This window comes from Hypanus sabinus, chromosome 5, assembly GCF_030144855.1.
Source record: "Hypanus sabinus isolate sHypSab1 chromosome 5, sHypSab1.hap1, whole genome shotgun sequence".
Taxonomy (NCBI): domain Eukaryota; kingdom Metazoa; phylum Chordata; class Chondrichthyes; order Myliobatiformes; family Dasyatidae; genus Hypanus; species Hypanus sabinus.
Genome location: NC_082710.1, coordinates 48,587,409 through 48,606,429, shown reverse-complemented (window position 1 = coordinate 48,606,429; position 19,021 = coordinate 48,587,409). Strand labels below are relative to the sequence as shown.

General features: G+C 40.7%; 1 protein-coding gene across 11 annotated transcripts in view; it reads left to right on the top strand.

Moving 5' to 3' along the window:
• Positions 1-19,021, top strand: part of ror2 (receptor tyrosine kinase-like orphan receptor 2) — a 280,728-nt gene that overhangs the window by 237,863 nt on the left and 23,844 nt on the right. For all 11 annotated transcript variants that reach the window (XM_059969920.1, XM_059969918.1, XM_059969924.1 and 8 more), the window contains 2 exons: positions 7,175-7,462; positions 10,444-10,480. In XM_059969920.1, the coding sequence (XP_059825903.1) occupies positions 7,175-7,462; positions 10,444-10,480 (325 nt within the window). The remainder of the gene's footprint in view (positions 1-7,174; positions 7,463-10,443; positions 10,481-19,021) is intronic.

Sequence of the window (19,021 nt, the reverse complement as noted above, 5' to 3'; positions counted from 1 at the left end):
TTATCCTCTGTTGCTAAGTGTATTCACAGTCTGGGAGTTTGATTGTCCTGATTTATATTCTCTATATTGTGTTGTGGTTGGTCTGGAGTTTTTTTTGTGTTTTGGGGCTTGGGGAGGACACTAAGTTTACTTGTCTTCAATTTAGGTGTTTTTTTTTTGAAATTCTCTTTCTTTGTATCATATTGTCATTGTATGCTTAATTTTGCACTGTATTAATGTTCCTCATTGTGATTTGGGGTTTTTTAATTTGTAAAATGTATAAAAAAACTAATTAAAAAAATATCTGCATAGGTTATTTATCAGGTAACACTGGATTATTTTCTTATAATAACTTCACAGTAAGCTCCTGTTCCTTTTGGTAAATCATCTCAGAGAATACTGTTTGATGAAGATCAACACATCTCATGGCCCATAGGTTAACTTTCCATGAGTGTGCAGATAGCTGGTCAGATTTTCTGTTGGAAGGTGCTAGGTTCCCCCGGATTATGTCAATTATAGCACTCCATTCTCAACATCCATTGCCAATGAACACCAGTTACGTCATGTTTGTGCTACCAGATTTATTAGCCAATTAATGAGTGCTGATTGTAAGGCTACTAAAGTAAATCTTGGAAGATACTATCAGAATCAGCACACAATTTTGTTCCCTGCCTTTACGGTGTACTGGGTGTATTTATTTGCAGAACCTCGCTCATTGTGTATGACAGATGTCCATTGAAAATTCAGTAACTTGTTTAATTGCCTGATCCTGTCTGTGACCTTATTATAAATTACAGGGGAAGTTGTCTAAATATCACTTTCAAGACCTACTTAATAACAGTGCTGTACTTTCTAAAGATCATTCTGCGTAATCCCTCCTCTCCTGCAAAAAAAAAGGACTTTATAGTTCTCATGCTAACTCCGAGTTAAAGAATAACACGTTGAAGCTTTATGCCTTGGGTGATGCTGACCAAAGGGAAAATGTAAACAATCCAGTTACCATACTGCTGCTAATGACGGAAAAGGGATATTAGTAAACCTGCCCTCGAGCACTTTCAAGATGCTGTGCATGCTGGTCACAGATAATGCCGGATAATTCTCATTATAATTTTCTGGTAAGGATCGCTGAAGATAACTCCATACAAAGGCAATTGAGTAGTTAGGCCCGGAGGAATTCAGTAGATTATGTCCTGGTTTTGCTTGAAATCTAGAATTATTTTGTCAGATGTAGTGACAGAAAGAGGATCCATCATTAAAAATTTATAGAGGTGGTTCCTTACCATAATTTTGAGACATTTCCAGATTTTATTGTCTTGGTGGGGTGGGGGAGTTGAGGGAGAGATCATCCAAGTGATAATGATTAAAGACAAAGGCACTAAAGCACTAGTGTTGTTTTGATACAGCCATACAGGACTTTCACAAGGCCACAACTGGAATATTGTTCACTTACAATCTCTCAATTTTTATATATTTACAAGACTTAAGGAAGCCATTTGGCCCATTGAGTCTCTGCTGGCTCTTTGATCCCTTTCCTCCATATATTTCCCTATAACACATTCACTCTTATATATCCATCAACATAATCGTGCCCTTCCCGCCCGCCTTTTTTTCTTCTTCCACACTAAGATGGGGAACTTTGTCATTGAAACACAATGGGATTTGCTCTTCTTCTTAACTCCACAGACAGCATGTCTTTTCTGAAAAGCAAACACAAGGAAATCTGCGAATACTGGAAACTCAAGCAACACACACAAAATGCTGGTGGAACGCAGCAGGCCAGGCAGCGTCTATTGGGAGAAGCATTGTCGACATTTCGGGCCGAGACCCTTCGTCAGGATCTATAGATGCTGCCTGGCATGCTGTTCCACCAGCATTTTGTGCGTGTTGTATATCTTTTCTGATTATGTTCTTCTGAGAGGAAGAGAGCCTCATGAGTAAATGTTGTAACAATATTCTCCTGGAAAATATTGGTGTCTGTAATTATAGGCAGCATAACTATCTTCATGTTTTGATTGATCAAAATAGCTTTATAAAGGATCAATCTTAATTAACTTGCCTGAATTATTTTCTTTGCAGAATCGTCGTTGAATCTGTAAAGAAGTTCATAACATTTCCTTGTTAATCAAGGTTGATCCTCGTTCAACTGATGGCAAACAATTGTCCAGGCTAATAAAGTGGCTAACTGGCAGGTGATAAACTGTGTTAATTGGCAAGCAATCAGACAGTTTCCACAAGAGGCTGCAGCAGCTCATACCATGTGTAAGTATGACGGACGGAATGCCTCAAAACCACAACCAGACAAATGATCTCAACAATTCGGTTTGGTCCTTAAGCTTTTTGGATCACTACTGAGCCTGTTTTGTTGGCTGTTCTCTGAGCCTGGAAACCTGTTTGCCAGTTGATCTCAATGTGTTGCTAGATTGTTCTTTTCTTTAATGCATCTAGGTTACTCAATTTCTGAAAAAAAAACACGTTTGAGTGCATCCCAAAGCATCAATAAGCCCACATTCTTAACCAAGTGTTTTTTATATCACTTAGGAATTTGTTGAAAGTAGAATGAGATTGAATCTTCTTTGCAATGTGCATTGATTAAATTCTGATTTGGCTGTTACGCCCAGAGATCTAATCAAGGCAACCAGCCATCATAGCTTAGGAATAAAACACATGTGGGGAATAGATTGCAAGTGCTGCATCTGAGAAAGAAAATTGTCCTTATTAATTAAATGTGGAAAGCATCAATCTCTGCTCATGTTCTCCAGTTAGGTGATGGGCCTTAGTTTGATTTCTGCACTGCCCAGGTAGCACCTGCTGTTCATTGCACTTGTCCACAGACTTGCAATTAACTATTGCGATGTAGCTTAAATGAAAATAATTTACTGTTGGGTCACCTTGCACAATCATTTATTGTGGCTTTTCGGTAAGTAGAGATTGTAAGCTGACCTGGGCTAGAAATTATTTCGATTTTTTTTTTTAAATGGCTTAAAAATGGTTATAAAAATAAATTACATCTATCTTGTTCCTGTGTATATTTTATACTCTTCATTTTAGGATAAATTAAAGTGTTTAAAATACATAATAAACATAGTGATTTTTTTTTTCTGGTTTACAACACTCAAAATTTAAAATATCACCGCTGTTGTCCGACTGGGAAGCTTGAGCTCTTTGAATTCAGTGTCAGGTAGTGGGACATCCATGCCACTCTGATTGCTGTGTCCTTGTGTGCAGTTTAAGGTGAGCAAGGTTGACGCAATCACTGTGCCCTGGCACATTGCAGTGTGAACAGTAGAGCAAGCCAGGTCGTGAACAAAAGATGCTATCAAACATTCTGCTATTTATCAGATAAGGTTCCATAGGTCTGTCCTGCATATCTGTATTCCTTTAGTGATGCTCCTTCTTCCAGCTGCCAAATATCACAATCTCTGTTTGTCAGAATTGCCCTCCATCTGGGCTAAAAGCTGTAATTTAAGTTACAGTAAACTCATCCATTACCTGCTTGTTCAACATCCCCATAGTTAAGCATTGTGGCTGTGGTTTCCTGTCTCTCTTCAAACGTTAAGTTCACTGTGAAATATTAATAATATGTGTGATGGATATTCACTTTCCTGGGCCTGAGAGGCTTGTTACTAACCTCAGCTTTCTAGTACAGCAGCATGAACTTTCCAAAGGATCAGAGTTGTTTGTAACAAAGTTAAAATTCTAATAAATATTCCCTGCTCAACTACTTGTTGTAAAGAAGAATCAGTATTCAGTTCTTAATGTAAGTTGCAAGCTGTAATCTGTCTAAAGCTAAAAGGACATCTGGGCTAGCTACTAAGGTATGTGATTTGCAAAGTGAAGTGATCATGTGTCCTCTTGTCTGCATTAGCTAAATGTAAGACAACGGGGCTATGTTAATTGGCCTGCATTAAATCAGGTAACTTCAGCCAAGTTTTTTACACCATTGTCTTCAGAAGCTCTTAGGCCAACTGTATCAATGACTTTGTCCCAGCAAAGGAATCTGGGAAACATCACCTGATGATGACATCATCTAGTAGAAAACTGTACAAATATTAGGAAGCATTGGGGATTGTTAGGAATGATGGGAACAATGACAGAAAGATGAAGACAGAGAGAACTAGAATTGATTCCTCAGGTTTATGTGACTACTCATTCATATGCAGTTTGTTGTATGTTCTTTTAGTTCATTAGAAGTGTACCTGTGTTTGGAAATTCTTTGTAGTTGGTAAATCTTTAGTAATTTGGAAATCTTTTATAAATCTGAAAGTTTTTTTTTTAAAGAACTATTTGTCCAAATTTAAATGTGTCATTAAAAATAAAATAAGCTGTGTTTTAACTACGTTTGCTGAAGTATCTCCTCCTTGACAGGGAGGAGGGACTCATCATTCAGGTGGGAATTGGCAGCTAAAGAATGCCGTAGAAACTAGACAAGGAAGTAAGCTGGTTCATTGAAGAGTAGGTGGATACAATATAATCTTCCCTTTATGTACCTGTTGATCAGAATCTGTATCCGGTTAATATTACAGGCTTAAGAGTATGTTATGAAATTTGTTGTCCAGCAGCAGTACATTGCAATACATAATAAAAACTAAATACAGTAAGGATATTTTTAAGTTAAATAAGTAGTGCAAAAAGAGGAAAGAAGTGAAGTGGTGTTCATGGGTTCACTCTCCATTCATAAATCTGATGGCAGTGGGGAAGATGCTATTCCTGAAACATTGAGTGTGTGCATTTGGGCTCCTTGTGCCACCTCCCTGTTGGTAGCAATGAGAGGAGGGCATGTCCTGGGTGGGATTCTTAATGATGGATGCCACCTTTTTGAGGCATCTGATCCACAATTGATTCTTTGCTCTCACTGTGCAAGGTTGTTGCTGTGACACCGTTCAAACAGCTGATTGAGTTTGCTCCTGTTTTCCTCCTTGTCACCATCTGAAATTCTGCCAACAAAGGTAATGTCATCAACAAAATTATAGATGGCATTTGAGCTGTGCCTCACCAGTCAATGGGTGTAGAGAGAGTAGAGCAGTGAGCTAAGCACACATCCTTGAGGTGTGCTGCTGTTGATTATCAGCGAGGTGGAGACGTTATTTCCAATCCGCCCAGGCCAGTGAGGAAGTCGAGGATCCAGTTGCAGAGGGAGGTACAGAGGCCCAGCTTCTGGAGCTTTTTTGATCCTAACTGTAGGAATGATAGTGTTGAACGCCGATCTGTAGTCAGTAAACTTCAGCCTGACATAGATATTAGTATTGCCCAGGTGATGCAAGGCTGGGTTAAGAGCCAATGAGATCGCATTGCTGTAGGCCTATTGTAGACTGGGGATCCAGATCCTTGCTCGCGCAGGAGTTGGTTCTAGCCATAACCAACCTCCGAAAGCACCTCATCGCCATAAATGTGAATGCTACTGAACAAGTCATTCAGGCAGCTCACCCTGCTCTTCTTGGGCACTACTATGATTTTGCCTTTTTGAAGCAGGTGGAAACTTCCAACTGTAGCAATGAGAGGTTGAAAATGTCACTGAACACCCCCACCAGTTGGTTGGCACAGGTTTGCAAAGCCTACCAGGTACACCATTGGGGCCTGTTGCCTTGTGAGGGTTCACCCTCTTGAAAGACATTTTGACATTGGCCTCTGAAACAGAGACCACAGGGTCACCTGATGCTGCAGCTATCCTCAAGGCTGTAGTTTTATTCTCCCTTTTGAAGTGTGTATAAAAGGCATTGACTGCTATTCGTGATGTTGGATTTCATTTTGTAGGAAGTAATGGCCTGCAAACCCCTGCCTGAGTTAACGTGCATCTGATTCTGCCTCTAACCTCAGTCAGAATTATTCTCTTGTTCTTGAGCTATCCCTCTGTAAATTGTACCTGGGCTTCTTGTACAGTCCTGAATCATCAGGCAACAGTACCTCAGATCTAGCCCTCAGCAGACCGCTTATCTCCGAGTTCATCCATGGCTTTTGATTTGGGTATTATAGTATGTTGTCGTAAACACACTCATCCACACGGGATTTAATGGTCAGTGACAACCATGCCATATTTATTCAGACTTGAAGATGAATTCCTGAATACTGTCCAGTCTACTGACTCAAAGCTGTCCTGTAAACACTCCTCTGACTCCTTTGTCAATTCTTTCTTGATCCTCACCACTGATGTGGGAAATCTGTAGAAACATAGAAAACCTACAGCGCAATACAGGCCCTTTGGCCCACAAAGTTGTGCCGAACGTGTCCCTACCTTAGAAATTACTAGTGTTAACCATAGCCATCTATTTTTCTAAGCTCCATATACCTATCCAAAAGTCTCTTAAAAGACCCTATCGTATCCACCTCTACCACCTTTGCTGGCAGCCCATTCCATGCACTCATGACTCTCTGTGTGTAAAAAAAACACCTACCCCTGGCATCTCCTCTGTTCCAAGCTCTTTAAACCTGTGCCCTCTTGTGGCAGCCATTTCAGCCCTGGGAAAAAGCCTCTGACTATTCACACAACCAATGCCTTTTATCATCTTATGCACCTCTATCAGGTCACCTCTTATCCTCCGTCGCTCCAAGGAGAACAGGCCCAGTTCACTCAAACTGTTTTCATAAGGCATGCTCCCCAATCCAGGCAACATCCTTGTAAATCTCCTCTGCACCCGTTCTATATTGAATAGAGCTTAAAATCTTCTTTTGAGTTTATGGTTTTGCAGACAGGAAGTCCAATGCCATCATGTGTGTAATGTCTTGAAATGTGTATCAAAAACATATTGGGGTATCAGTAGGAATAACGTGTAATGATCCAAAACTTCAGCCAGTCTCTAGTGTTGTTGACTTTTAGACTTGTATTGAACATATAAGAGTGAAAGTACTATAATAATTTAGTTTTTAATGATATCTGTCCAGTCGTGAAATGCAGTCTGATCATGAAGTTTGTTGTATAGTCTCCCAGAGAGGGATCTTTTGTTTTGTTGTAATCTATCACTAATAGCTTTGTCTTTCATTTCTCAATGCTATATAGATAAAATTCCCTGTCAACTTAATGTGGAATTTTTGCACATGTTTGTCTAGTTTCTTCCCTTGTGACCTAATGTTAATAGCCAGCTAACTGTATTCTGCGGCTTTTATAGAATTAAGTTAAAATTGATTAGGTGCTGTGAAATTTGAAACATCTCCTTATGCAGCTTGAGACTTTTGAACTAATTGCTTTACTTTTGTTTTCCAGGTTATTTTCTGACCTTCCTGGCCCCTGTGAATAATATCACAATAGTACAAGGCCAGACAGCAACCTTGCACTGCAAGGTTGCCGGGAATCCACTTCCAAACATCAAATGGCTGAAAAATGATGCACCCGTGTTTCAGGAAGCAAGGCGAATCACAATAAGGAAAACCGAATATGGTTCCCGACTACGAATTCAAGATCTGGATACGACTGACACAGGCTACTACCAGTGTGTTGCATCTAACGGGAATAAAACCATCACAGCCACTGGGGTACTATATGTGAAACTTGGTGTGTGATTTTTTTTTACATATGCATATACAATAGACCTTGTGTGTGAACATTTTATGCTCCCTGTCAGGAACTGTGGTATAAATTGCTTAAGAGGTCAGGCGGTATCTGTGGAGAGAGAAACGATTAACATTTCAGGCCAAGGACTGCAAATTAGAGTGAAGGATCTGCAATGTGAAACATTAACTTTGTTTCTCTCTCTACAGAGAAGAAGAGAAACATTCCGAAGCTGCCTGGCCTACTGAATGTTTCCATCATTTTATGTTTTTGTCTCAGATTTCAAGCAATGCAGATATTTTGATTTCCGTTGAATTGCTTGTTTTCTTTCCAGATATCTTGTTGCTCCTAAATGGGAGTGGCTGATTTTTTTGCAATCTAGCTGCTGACTAAAAATTTCTCAATATACTTATTAGTGGTTCTGTCCAATAAGCCCTGACCCAAGACCAAGAATTAGAACTGATTGTCCCCAAAGCCAACCCGATCCTCTTATACAGAAAGGAGATTAGCTCCACAGACTGAAAACAAGACTACTGAAAAGATATGAAGAAGGTATCTAGACTGCAAATTGCGTCTGGAATTACCAAAATTAGTGCAGCATATAAACAAGCTGTTCTTGTTGACTTCTCATCAAGTTGGGAAACAGATGATTGATCAACTGTAAGGAGAGAATCAGCAGGCAGCACCATTCCACAGTCACAGAAACGATTTCAGGTGAACAAAATCGAAGCCTGGTTGATTTTGTTTCCCCTGGGCTTCATGTGTTTAGGGTTTAGTTCGTTAGGTAGAGTGAGAACATACCACATCCCTTTTTAGAATTAGAGTCAGGTTTAATATCACCAGCATATGCAGCAGCATTACAATCCAATACATGATAATATAGAAAAAATAAATAAATGAATGAGTTGCAGTACATGTATATTAAATAGTTACATTAAAAATAATAGTGCAAAAACAGAAATAATAAAAAAAAGTGAGGTAGTGTTCATGGGTTCAATGTCCATTTAGAAATTGGATGGCAGATGGGAAGAAGCTGTTCCTGAATCACTGAATTTGTGCCTTCAGGCTTCTGTACCTCCTTCCTGATGGTAACGATGAGAAGAGGGCATGATAGGGGTCCTTGATAATGGAGCTCGCCTTTCTGAAGCACCGCTCCTTGAGGACGTCTTGGAAATTACGGAGGCTAGTTTCCACAGTGGAGCTGAATAATTTTAGAACTTTCTGTAGCTTCTGTTGATCCTGTGCTGTAGCCCACCCCCCCCCCCACCAGACAGTGATGCAGCCTGTCAGAATGTTGTCCATGCTGAAAAATGTCAGTCTTGTCAAAATAAAACCAAATTTCTTGTTTGTGAGGAAATTACATGTAGTACACAGAACCTGATACATGGCCACTAACAGTAAAAACATAAGTTACTGGAAATAATCAGTAGATGAGGCGGTAGTTGTGGAGGAAAAAGAAACTTAATGTATCAGGTTGATACCCTTTCATAAATGTAATCTGATCAAAGTATCTCCAACATTATAAGCTTTTGTTTTTTGCTGTCTAGCATTTCTTTTTGTTTTTCAAAGCCATCAGTAGATTGCAGGTACAAAGGTCAGACACTTGTCTTTTGCATCTTATTTACTGTACTTTGCCAGGATGGGGCGGTGTTAAACTAACTTGCATGATTCATGTGGAGTGTGGTACATAGTTATCTCTTCTGGTCAATAACTTATCATCAGAAATATACTGAGCTGTTTCTTGAGGTATTTGTCATAATTTGGTTTGGTCAATATATTTTATTTTCCCATTCAGGCCATCTTTATTGGATTCTTGACAAGTGTTAGTTAATTAACAATTCATTAAATAATATCAGGATCTGGGTCAACACAATAAGTGTGAGGTAAAAGGACAAAAATAAACTCAATTGTTGCTGACTCTACCTTCTCCTTGGCACTTTGATTTTGTTTTACACTATCTACATATGTAGCCCATCTCTGATCCAATATCTTGTCATCCCCTTCCACACATTTCAGTCAACCAGCTAGTTAACACTTACCACTCTCTATCTACTAATCCACTATGGTATCCAATCTGGTCCTCTAAAGTTCCATCTCCTACTATCCACCATATTCACCACTTCACCCACCATATTCCCTCCCCTATCTGGTTCCATCTGTACTGTATTTCTCCCTTAATAGTTCCCATTATCATCCTCCTAACTTAACAGATTCAGGTACTTGTAGCCTTAGTGTCATTCCACTCATCCTTCATCCTTCCTTAATTCATTGATCACCTACAGGAATCCTCCCCCTTTCCCCCTCATAACAGCTATCTTCTCTCTTCACTCTCTATCCTTGTGCAGGGTCTCAATCCAAAATGTCAACTGTGACCTCCATCCCATCTCCATCAGATGCTGTCCAACCCGACCCACTGACATCCTCCAATGTTTTGCATTTTTAAAATTGTGATGGTCAAACAACCAATATGGAATTAAAAATTTGTTTCTACAAGTGGTCTCATTTATTCAGATTTCAATTACGGTTAGAAATTCTAAAATTAAATAAAACCCCTTTTTAAAATCCTAACTTTCATTTCTTAGTAGCATCTTCCTTCCATGTGTCATTTGATATTTAATTAAATATTCAATTTAATATTTTCTGTTGTGAACATTGCTTTGTCTCAGTGAGTATTTTTCCACTCTGATTAAAGAGGAAATGTAATTTTGCTTGTTGTATTCACAAATATCACAGAGAGTAATGTGCTATTTTGCCTCTAATTACTTTAAGTCACAATGCAAGTATCCACAACTTCTCCGTGAATAAGTGTCTTCATGATGCATGGCCGTCACTCGCTCTTGTCAGACAGCAAAATTCCGTGCCAGGAGGAAATCTCTTCAGACAACTACCCTTCAGCTGTTCTTAATACTATGGACTATGTTACTTTACAAATTTTTCACTAATTTGTTAGGTATTCATTTTGATTTTGTATTCTTTTCTTACAGGTCAGTCTCCTACTCACAGTCCACATCACAGTTCACAGTAAGTATGGCTAGCCGATGAGCTGACGTTTTATATATAAATTTAGCAGTGTTTGCAAAAATTGTGAGCGTCTTTTGCAAACGTTAGAACTTTTTGTTTTGTTTACCTACACTTCCAACTTGAGCTATGGTGGGTGATTTAATTTATAGTGTGTTAGTTTAAAACGGTGGGCAACATCTTCTTGTTACAGCCTCCCACAATCATACAGTTGAAGTGATCATCATGCAAGAAACTATGTTCCTCAGAGTTTGCTTCCTCCTCCAATTCTTTCTTCCCTACCTCATCAGATATTTTCTGCACTTGAGTTGGCGAAAAGTTTAGAACTACAGTTTTACTTAGTGTCGACCCTCATTTGTCTTTTTGCCTCTGTTTGTTTGATTTTAATCATTGGGAAAGGTACATAAATGGCAAGTAATCACACATTGTAGTTATTTATTTTTGTTAATTCCAATTACACAAACTTGTTTTACTTTTGTTACTGGACTAATCTACCAGAAGTAACACCTGTTAAGGGAGTGTTCCAGCCTGATGCTAAAGAGTCAGTGTTTTGAGTTTGTGTGGAATTTTCTGTCTGAACAAAAATATTCTGCAACAAATCCTCTATTCTTACAGTTTATTTTTTTTCCTTTTGGCTTCAATGTCTTGGGTTAATTCTTTCATTACACGGGCCTTGTTCAGTACAGCCGCCACCCTCAAACTGCCAAATGATATTTGTTGGTTTTGGCAGCTTCCATTTCTGACAGCCTGGCAACGCCAATCTTAAAGTGGACAGAATCTTGGAGGGCTAGGTGTACAAGAGGTCAAAGGGAAAAGGCTGAAACAAAGGCTTCATTTCTTTCACATGTAATTCATCTCCATAAGGAGTTGAAATAAGAGTATACAGTTCCAGCCAAGACCTGCTTCTATTATTGAAGTGAATTTTTTCGTTTCTACTACTTTAACCTTATTGTGCTGATGTGGAATGGCACTCTTTTTGTGCTTTGGTCTTGTAACTCCTGGATGATGATTCATTGCCCCATTTGTGTGGAGGAATCATTTCCCAATTTTTCCATGTTTATATTGTAGGATGGTTTCAAAGCCCTGGCAAGCAATACTGGAATGACCATGCATCAGCAGAATCTAATCTACTGATGTACAGGAAATGTGAATGCAGTTTGAATAAATTTGTGTGCATCTGACTACAGCCAAAACTGGAATGGTAGGGAGTAGAATTAAGAGAGGGTGCCATTTGCTGGAGCAAAAATTTAAATTGGCATGTGATCCTGTTAAAAACTGTGATTATGACTGATAGAAGAGCAAGGAAACATATTAGAGACTAATAATGTGGAAAAAGAAAAAGCATGAAATTTATAAGCTGATTTCAGAGACTGTAATATATATTTTGTTATAATAATAAAGACTATTTATCCATGGAAATACCTTGATAAGGGAAAATATGGTGAAAGGGGTCTGTATTTTACTACCATGAGTCACAACACCAGGAAAAGATCAAATGTCAATAATCCTTTTTTCCTATCTATCAAAAATCTCACAAATTCTAATCGTGAAATATTGTTTCAAAGAATGTGCTCACTAAACATCAGAACTAGCTTTAATGTCCTGATTTTTCGGCTTAAAAATTTTTTTCTCTTAAAAATTCAACCATTGTCCTGTTCAGCCTTAGTGGAAATCACACAATTTCTGTGCCTGTGTTCCATGAAACAAACTCGTGTTTCAGAATACTTGTATAATCTGCCAAGAGATCTCTCCGATTCATTTGTTGCACTTTAGTGTTACAGGGTATTACGGAACCAGTGGCAACCACAGTTGTGGAAGTCTTTTAGTTATTTATCATAGTAATTATAACTTGATAGATAAAGCCATAATTCATTTAGTGGGTGTATTGGCTAATATCCATACTGAAGATTATAATAATCAATACTATTTGTTTAGAACCTTGTACTGGAGTTTATTCATTCCCCCTTGAATTAAATAAGCCAATATAAATAAATGCTGCTGTTGTCATTGATACCAAAACACAATTCAAGAACAATGGAATCATTTTTAAATTTTTCAAACAGAAGAGATTTGCTCATCTCTTTCCTGAGAACTTCTGGTGCCTCCTGGCTCATGTACAGAACAAATAGATCAGCAAATGAACTTAACTTCTTTCACATATTGACTGCACCACTTTTATTTTAAACAAATAGAAGCTCATTGTATTGAATTATAAAGCAAATGCTCTCAGAAAGAAAGTGCCATAATTCTAATTGGAGAGCCAGTTGTAACAGTTTATCTTTCCCTCAGTAGAATCTGTTTTCATCCTTTACTGGATCACCATCCATCTTGGAGATGAATCATTCCATAATTTTTGTATTTTCTTGTATAATCCACTAGATAAATTAATGCTTTGAGACAATATGCAACCTAGCTTAGTTAACTACATTCAGTGCCCACAGTGTTGTCTCCCTGACAGTGGCACAACCAAGTGCAGATTGGACGTCTGCTTTGCAGAACTTTTCCATTCGGTCCACAACAGTGAACTTGTGTTTCCAGGTGTCTGTAACTGTAGCACTCCACCCTCCCCCCCCCCCCCCCCCTTATGCTTTTGAGTGTGGTCTCTGGTCTCTTCGTACTTCAGCAAAGCCCAAATGTGAGTTCAAAGAGCAACATCTTTTGGTGTAACTAGATACAATAATGACCTTTGAGACCCAACAGTGGATTCAACAATTTCAGATAACCATCTTGTCCAGATTGCATTGCAGCTGGCCAGTTCTGATGAAGGATCATCTCTGCCAAAAGTAGTGAAGCTTCAGCATACAGAATATGATCACATTGGTTTTCGGTTTGAGTCAGTTGACTACAGTATTGCTTTTGGGGTACTGAGTGAATTTCAGCAAATTGAACTCTTAGCAAACATAAAAGTCCTGATGTAGAGTTTTAACTGTGTTTGAATCCAACAGAAACAAGAGATCTTACACTGTAACATGAATTAGAAAGGAATGTTTGCAGTTTCGTTAAAAAATGAGGCAGCGCAGCATGACAGCAGCGGCCTTTCAGACCTGGTGTTACTTTAATTTAATTTTCTATTTTACATTTGATAAGTTGAATCACCATCCATCTTGGAGATGAATCATTCCATAATTTTTGTATGTTCTTGTATAATCCACTAGATAGTTTGATACACAATTTTCGATTAGGGCACGTGGACAACAGAGCGGCTATCTACCATCGCCAGATACTACTACAACACAGAGGTCGCCCAAAAACAAACCTCCACAAAGATCTGCTGGCTGAATTACGCAACGTCGGCTTGCTGAGGGGAACGGGCCTACATTCCTCAGAATTGCCTGATGCTGGGAGCCAGAGATGGAGACGTCGAAAGCGATGTGCAAGGAAGCAGAAGCGAGGCAAACGGGCAGGGGTCCGTGCCAGGCTCAAAGCAAACCCTAGCCGGCCGGCTCTCCCGTCCATTCTGCTCTCCAATGTCCACTCCCTGGACAATAAAATGGACTACATCCGACTCCAACGTAATACTCGACGGGAGTACAGAGTTTGCTCCACGTTTGTCTTCACAGAGACACGGCTCACTGATGGGATTTCGGACACTGCCATCCAGCTAGACAGGGTAGCTTTGTTTTGTTCGGACAGAGATGCAACTGTCTCCGGTAAGGTTTGTGGTGGCGGTGTCTGTGTTTACATCGACACGGAATGGTGTGAGAACTCTGAGACACTGCCCATTGTTAGTGGAGTTTGTGGCAGTTCAATGCAGACCATTTTATTTGCCACGGGAATTCACCTCTGGCCTTATATTCGGTGTCTACATTCCCCCCAGCACTAATGCTAAGGAGGCGCTCTGTGAACTGTACAGGGCTATTAGCGAACTGCAGAACGCACATCCTGATGGTCTGTTTATTGTCGCCGGTGATTTTTTTTTAGATTTTTTTTATTAGTTTTTCAAAACATTTTACAAATTAAAACCCCCAAATCCCAATGAGGAACATTAAAACAGTGCAAAATTAAGCATACAATAACAATATGTTACAAAGGAAGAGAATTTAGCAAAAAAAAACACCTAAATTAAAGACAAGTAAGCTTAGTGTCCTCCCCAAGCCCCACAACACAAGAAAAAACAACAGCAACTCCAGACCAACCACAACACAATATAGAGAGTATAAGTCAGGACAGCCAAACTCCCAGACTGGATACACTCAGCAACAGAGGATAATAATGCCTTCTACCAGAAAAAAAAAGGAGCTGAAAGCAAGGGACCGAAGAGAAAAAAAAACCCTAGTCAAGAGGAAGGTTATGAAAGTACTCGATAAAAGGTCCCCAGACCTTATGGAACTTTAGATCCGAATTGAGAACTGAATAATGAATTTTTTCGAGGTCCAAACAGGCCATGATGTCGTTAAGCCATTGAACATGAGTGGGCGGGGCAACATCTCTCCATCTGAGGAGGATCAAGCGTCTAGCCAGGAGAGAGGCAAAGGATAATATTCGGCATTTGGTCGGACCCAGACATAAATCTGTCTCGCCCCAAAAACCGAACAGAGCAATTAAGGGGTTTGGTTCTAGGTGCTGATTCAGAATACACGATAACGTAGTGAAGACATCTTTCCAGAATTTCTCCCAGCTAGGACAGAACCAGTACATATGGATGAGAGAGGCCACGCCCCTCTTGCATTTATCACAGAGCGGACTAACGCTAGGGTAGAATTGAGATTTAGACATATGGGCTCTATGAACAATCTTAAACTGTAAAAGGCAGTGGTGAGCACAAAGAGAGGTTGAGTTAACCGATTTGAGAACTGAATCCCAGCTCTCCTCAGATAAGGAGATGTTGCCGGTGATTTTAACCACACGAACCTCAAATCAGTGCTCCCCAAATTTCATCAGTATGTGGACTTTGCAACGAGGCGGGAAAACACATTGGACCTGGTTTACACAAACATCCCCAACGCGTACTGGGCAGAGCCCTGACCCCACCTTGGATACTCAGACCACATCTCTGTTATGCTAATCCCGGCAAACAGACCACTCCACAGGCGCTCCAGACCAGTTCAGAAGCAGGTGAAAACCTGGCCAACAGGAGCCATCACTGCTCTTCAAGACTGCTTTGAGCACACTGACTGGCACATGTTCAGGGAGGCTGCAACCGATGGCGACTCTACCAACTGAGAGGAGTACACAGCATCAGTGACCAACAACATCAGCAAGTGCATTGATGATGTTTCTCTGTCCAAGACCATCACTATACATGCCAACCAGAAGCCATGGATGACTGCAGAGGTGCGTGCGCTGCTGAGGACCCACGACTCCACCTTCAGAGCAGGCGACAAGGCAGCTCTAACAACAGCAAGGGCCAAACTGTCCGGAGCCATCAGAGGGGCAAAGCATGCACATGCCCAGCTAATCCACAGTTACTTCCAGGACAGCGGTGACACGTGGTGCAAGTGGAAGTGCATCCAGGACATCACCAATTACAAGACAACATCACCTGACTGTGCAGGTGATGCCTCCCTCCCAAATGCGCTGAGTAACTTCTACACCCGGTTTGAGGTGGAAAATGACATGGCGGCGAGGAAGTCCACCCCTCCTACAAATGACCAGGTGCTGTGTCTGACCGTGGCCGATGTGAGAAGAACCCTGTGCAGGTCAACCCACGGAAGGCTGCTGGACCAGACAACATCCCGGGTAGAGTGCTCAGAGGATGTGCACACCAGCTAGCAGATGTTCCCACTGACATCTTCAACATCTCCCTGAGCAGCACCACCGTTCCAATGTGCTTCAAGGCGGCCACCATCATCCCCGTGCCAAAGAAGTCTTCAGTGTCCTGCCTAAGTGACTACCTTTCTGTGCACTTACATCCATCATCATGAAATGTTTCGAGAAGCTTGTCAAGAGGCATATCAAGACCCTGCTGCCCCCCCTCACTGGACCCCCTGCAGTTTACGTACCGTCCCAACCACTCAACAGATAATGCCATTGCCACCACCCTCCACCTGGACAAAAAAGACAGATACGTTTGGATGCTGTTCATAGACTAGTTCAGCATTCAACACAATCATCCCTCAGAAACTGATTGGAAAGCTGAGCCTACTGGGCCTGAACACCTCCCTCTGCAACTGGATCCTAGACTTCCTGACTGGGAGAATTCAGTCAGTCCGGATCGGGAGCAGCGTCTCTAACAACGTCACACTATGCACGGGGGCTCCCAGGGTTGCGTGCTCAGTCCACTGCTGTTCACTCTGCTGACCCACGACTGTGCTGCAACACACAGCTCAAACCATATCATCAAGTTCGCAGATGACACCACCGTAGTGGGTCTCATCAGCAAGAACGACGAGTCAGCTTACAGAGAGGAGGTGCAGCGGCTAACGGACTGGTGCGAGCCAACAACCTGTCTCTTAATGTGAACAAAACAAAAGAGATGGTTGTTGACTTCAGGAGGGCACGGAGCGACCACTCCCCGCTGAACATCAACAGCTCCTCGGTAGAGATCATAAAGAGCACCAAATTTCTTGTGTTCACCTGGCGGAGAATCTCACCTGGTCCCTCAATACCAGCTCCATAGCAAAGAAAGCCCAGCAGCATCTCTACTTTTTGCGAAGGCTGAGGAAAGTCCAACTTTCACCGCCCCATCCTCACCACATTCTACAGGGGTTGTATTGAGAGCATCCTGAGCAACTGCATCTCTGCCTGGTTCGGGAATTGCATCATCTTGGATCGCAAGCCCCTGCAGCGGATAGTGAGATCAGCTGAGAAGACCATCAGGGTCTCTCTTCCTGCCATCACGGACATTTACACCACACGTTGCATCCGCAAAGGAAACAGCATTATGAAGGACCCCATGCACCCCTCATTCAATCTCTTCTCCCTCCTGCCGTCTGGGAAAAGGCTCCGAAGCATTCGGGCTCTCACGACCAGACTATCTAACAGTTTCTTCCCCCAAGCTATCAGACTCCTCAATACCTGAAGCCTGGACTGACACCTTGCCCTACTGTCCTGTTTATTATTTATTGTAATGTCTGCACTGTGTTGGTGCACCTTATGCAGTTCCAGTGTAGGTCTGTAGTCTAGTGTAGCTTTCTCTGTGTTGTGTTTTTTTTTTATTACGTAGTTCAGTCTAATTTTTTGTACTGTGTCATGTAAACCATGGTCCTGAAAAACGTTGTCTCATTTTTACTATGCACTGTACCAGCAGTTATGGTCGAAATGACAATAAAAGTTGACTTGACTTGAAATGTATATCATACTAAACAAATCTTCTAGATTTTATACATTTGATTTGAATATCATTTTAAAAGTATTGAATGAATCAGGGATTTCTTTCCTGGTCGACAAGGTCACTAACATTATGAGCATTATGCAATTGGCTGCAACCAGTTTTTCTCTACCTATCCAGTTGGGCTGAAGGGCCATATTCTGTGCTGTGTGACTGACTGCACCAGTTACCTGTTTAAAACAAAAGTACTGCAGAAACATGATGGGCCACTAAACCATCAGTCACTCCTGACTAGCACTGTTTGTGCTCTCCCTCTGTGGCTTTTCTCATATCTGCACCCTAACTGGGTACAGCAATGTACCAAACAATGTGAAGAAATGAACATAAAAGGTCCCTGCACACACATTTCTCTCTCACGTTAGGTGCATCTTCCCACTTTGTAAACCACTGCTATTGCTGCAGCTGTGATTTGTGTTAATAATTGACATTAAGGAATTGGCATGCAAGGGTAACATTTATTGCACATCCTTAATGCTACCTCAGGACGTTATTTTTGTGATCAAATCTCTGGAATGGAGTGAGTTCACAACCTCTACGAAAAGAAAGTTTCCAACTGGGAAACCCAAAAGTCATCAGTGACCTCCTTAGATTAATTTCTGATCCTAGCCCGTGATTCCAGATTGCATTACCGAATTGAAAAACACAAGCTGTTATGGTGTAGATTTAAAGCCACATGGTAATTTCTTTATCAATATATCATCTGTACTCTGTCCATATTATTAATATTAATAAAAAGATTTAGAAAGAAAAGAAAGAAAGCCACAGTTTATCAGTTAAAATAGTAAATTATTAGTACTTATCTTTCTATCATCTAAATTTTATCTCTGTGAAAGGAACAGATCGTCTTGCCAACTCAAGAAATAGTTGTTTGCTATTATTTTGCTGCCTGAACAAGTGTTTACTACGAGATGCCTCAGTCATTCCCATAGTACTGAGGGAGATTCATGTTGGACCGAACTGCTGGCAAACACTCACTTTCCATCTTGTACATTTTATATAATCTGCAGAGGATGACCGGGTAAGAAAGTTCAACAGGTCATGGATGTTTTCAATTCAAGCATTCTTCTTCTCCCCAGATGTCCTGTGCTATTTCTTATCCAAATGGTGTCCCGTGGTGAAAACATTCTCATGTCTCGTGTACTGGGCAGATGCATATCAGTCCTCCCCGCTGCTCTCAGATTCTTTTGTCTTTGATTTGTCACACTTCATACCCAATCTCTAATATTAGGTGAGCAGAAATGTTCTCTGTCATTGTCCTTCACGCGAGGACATCT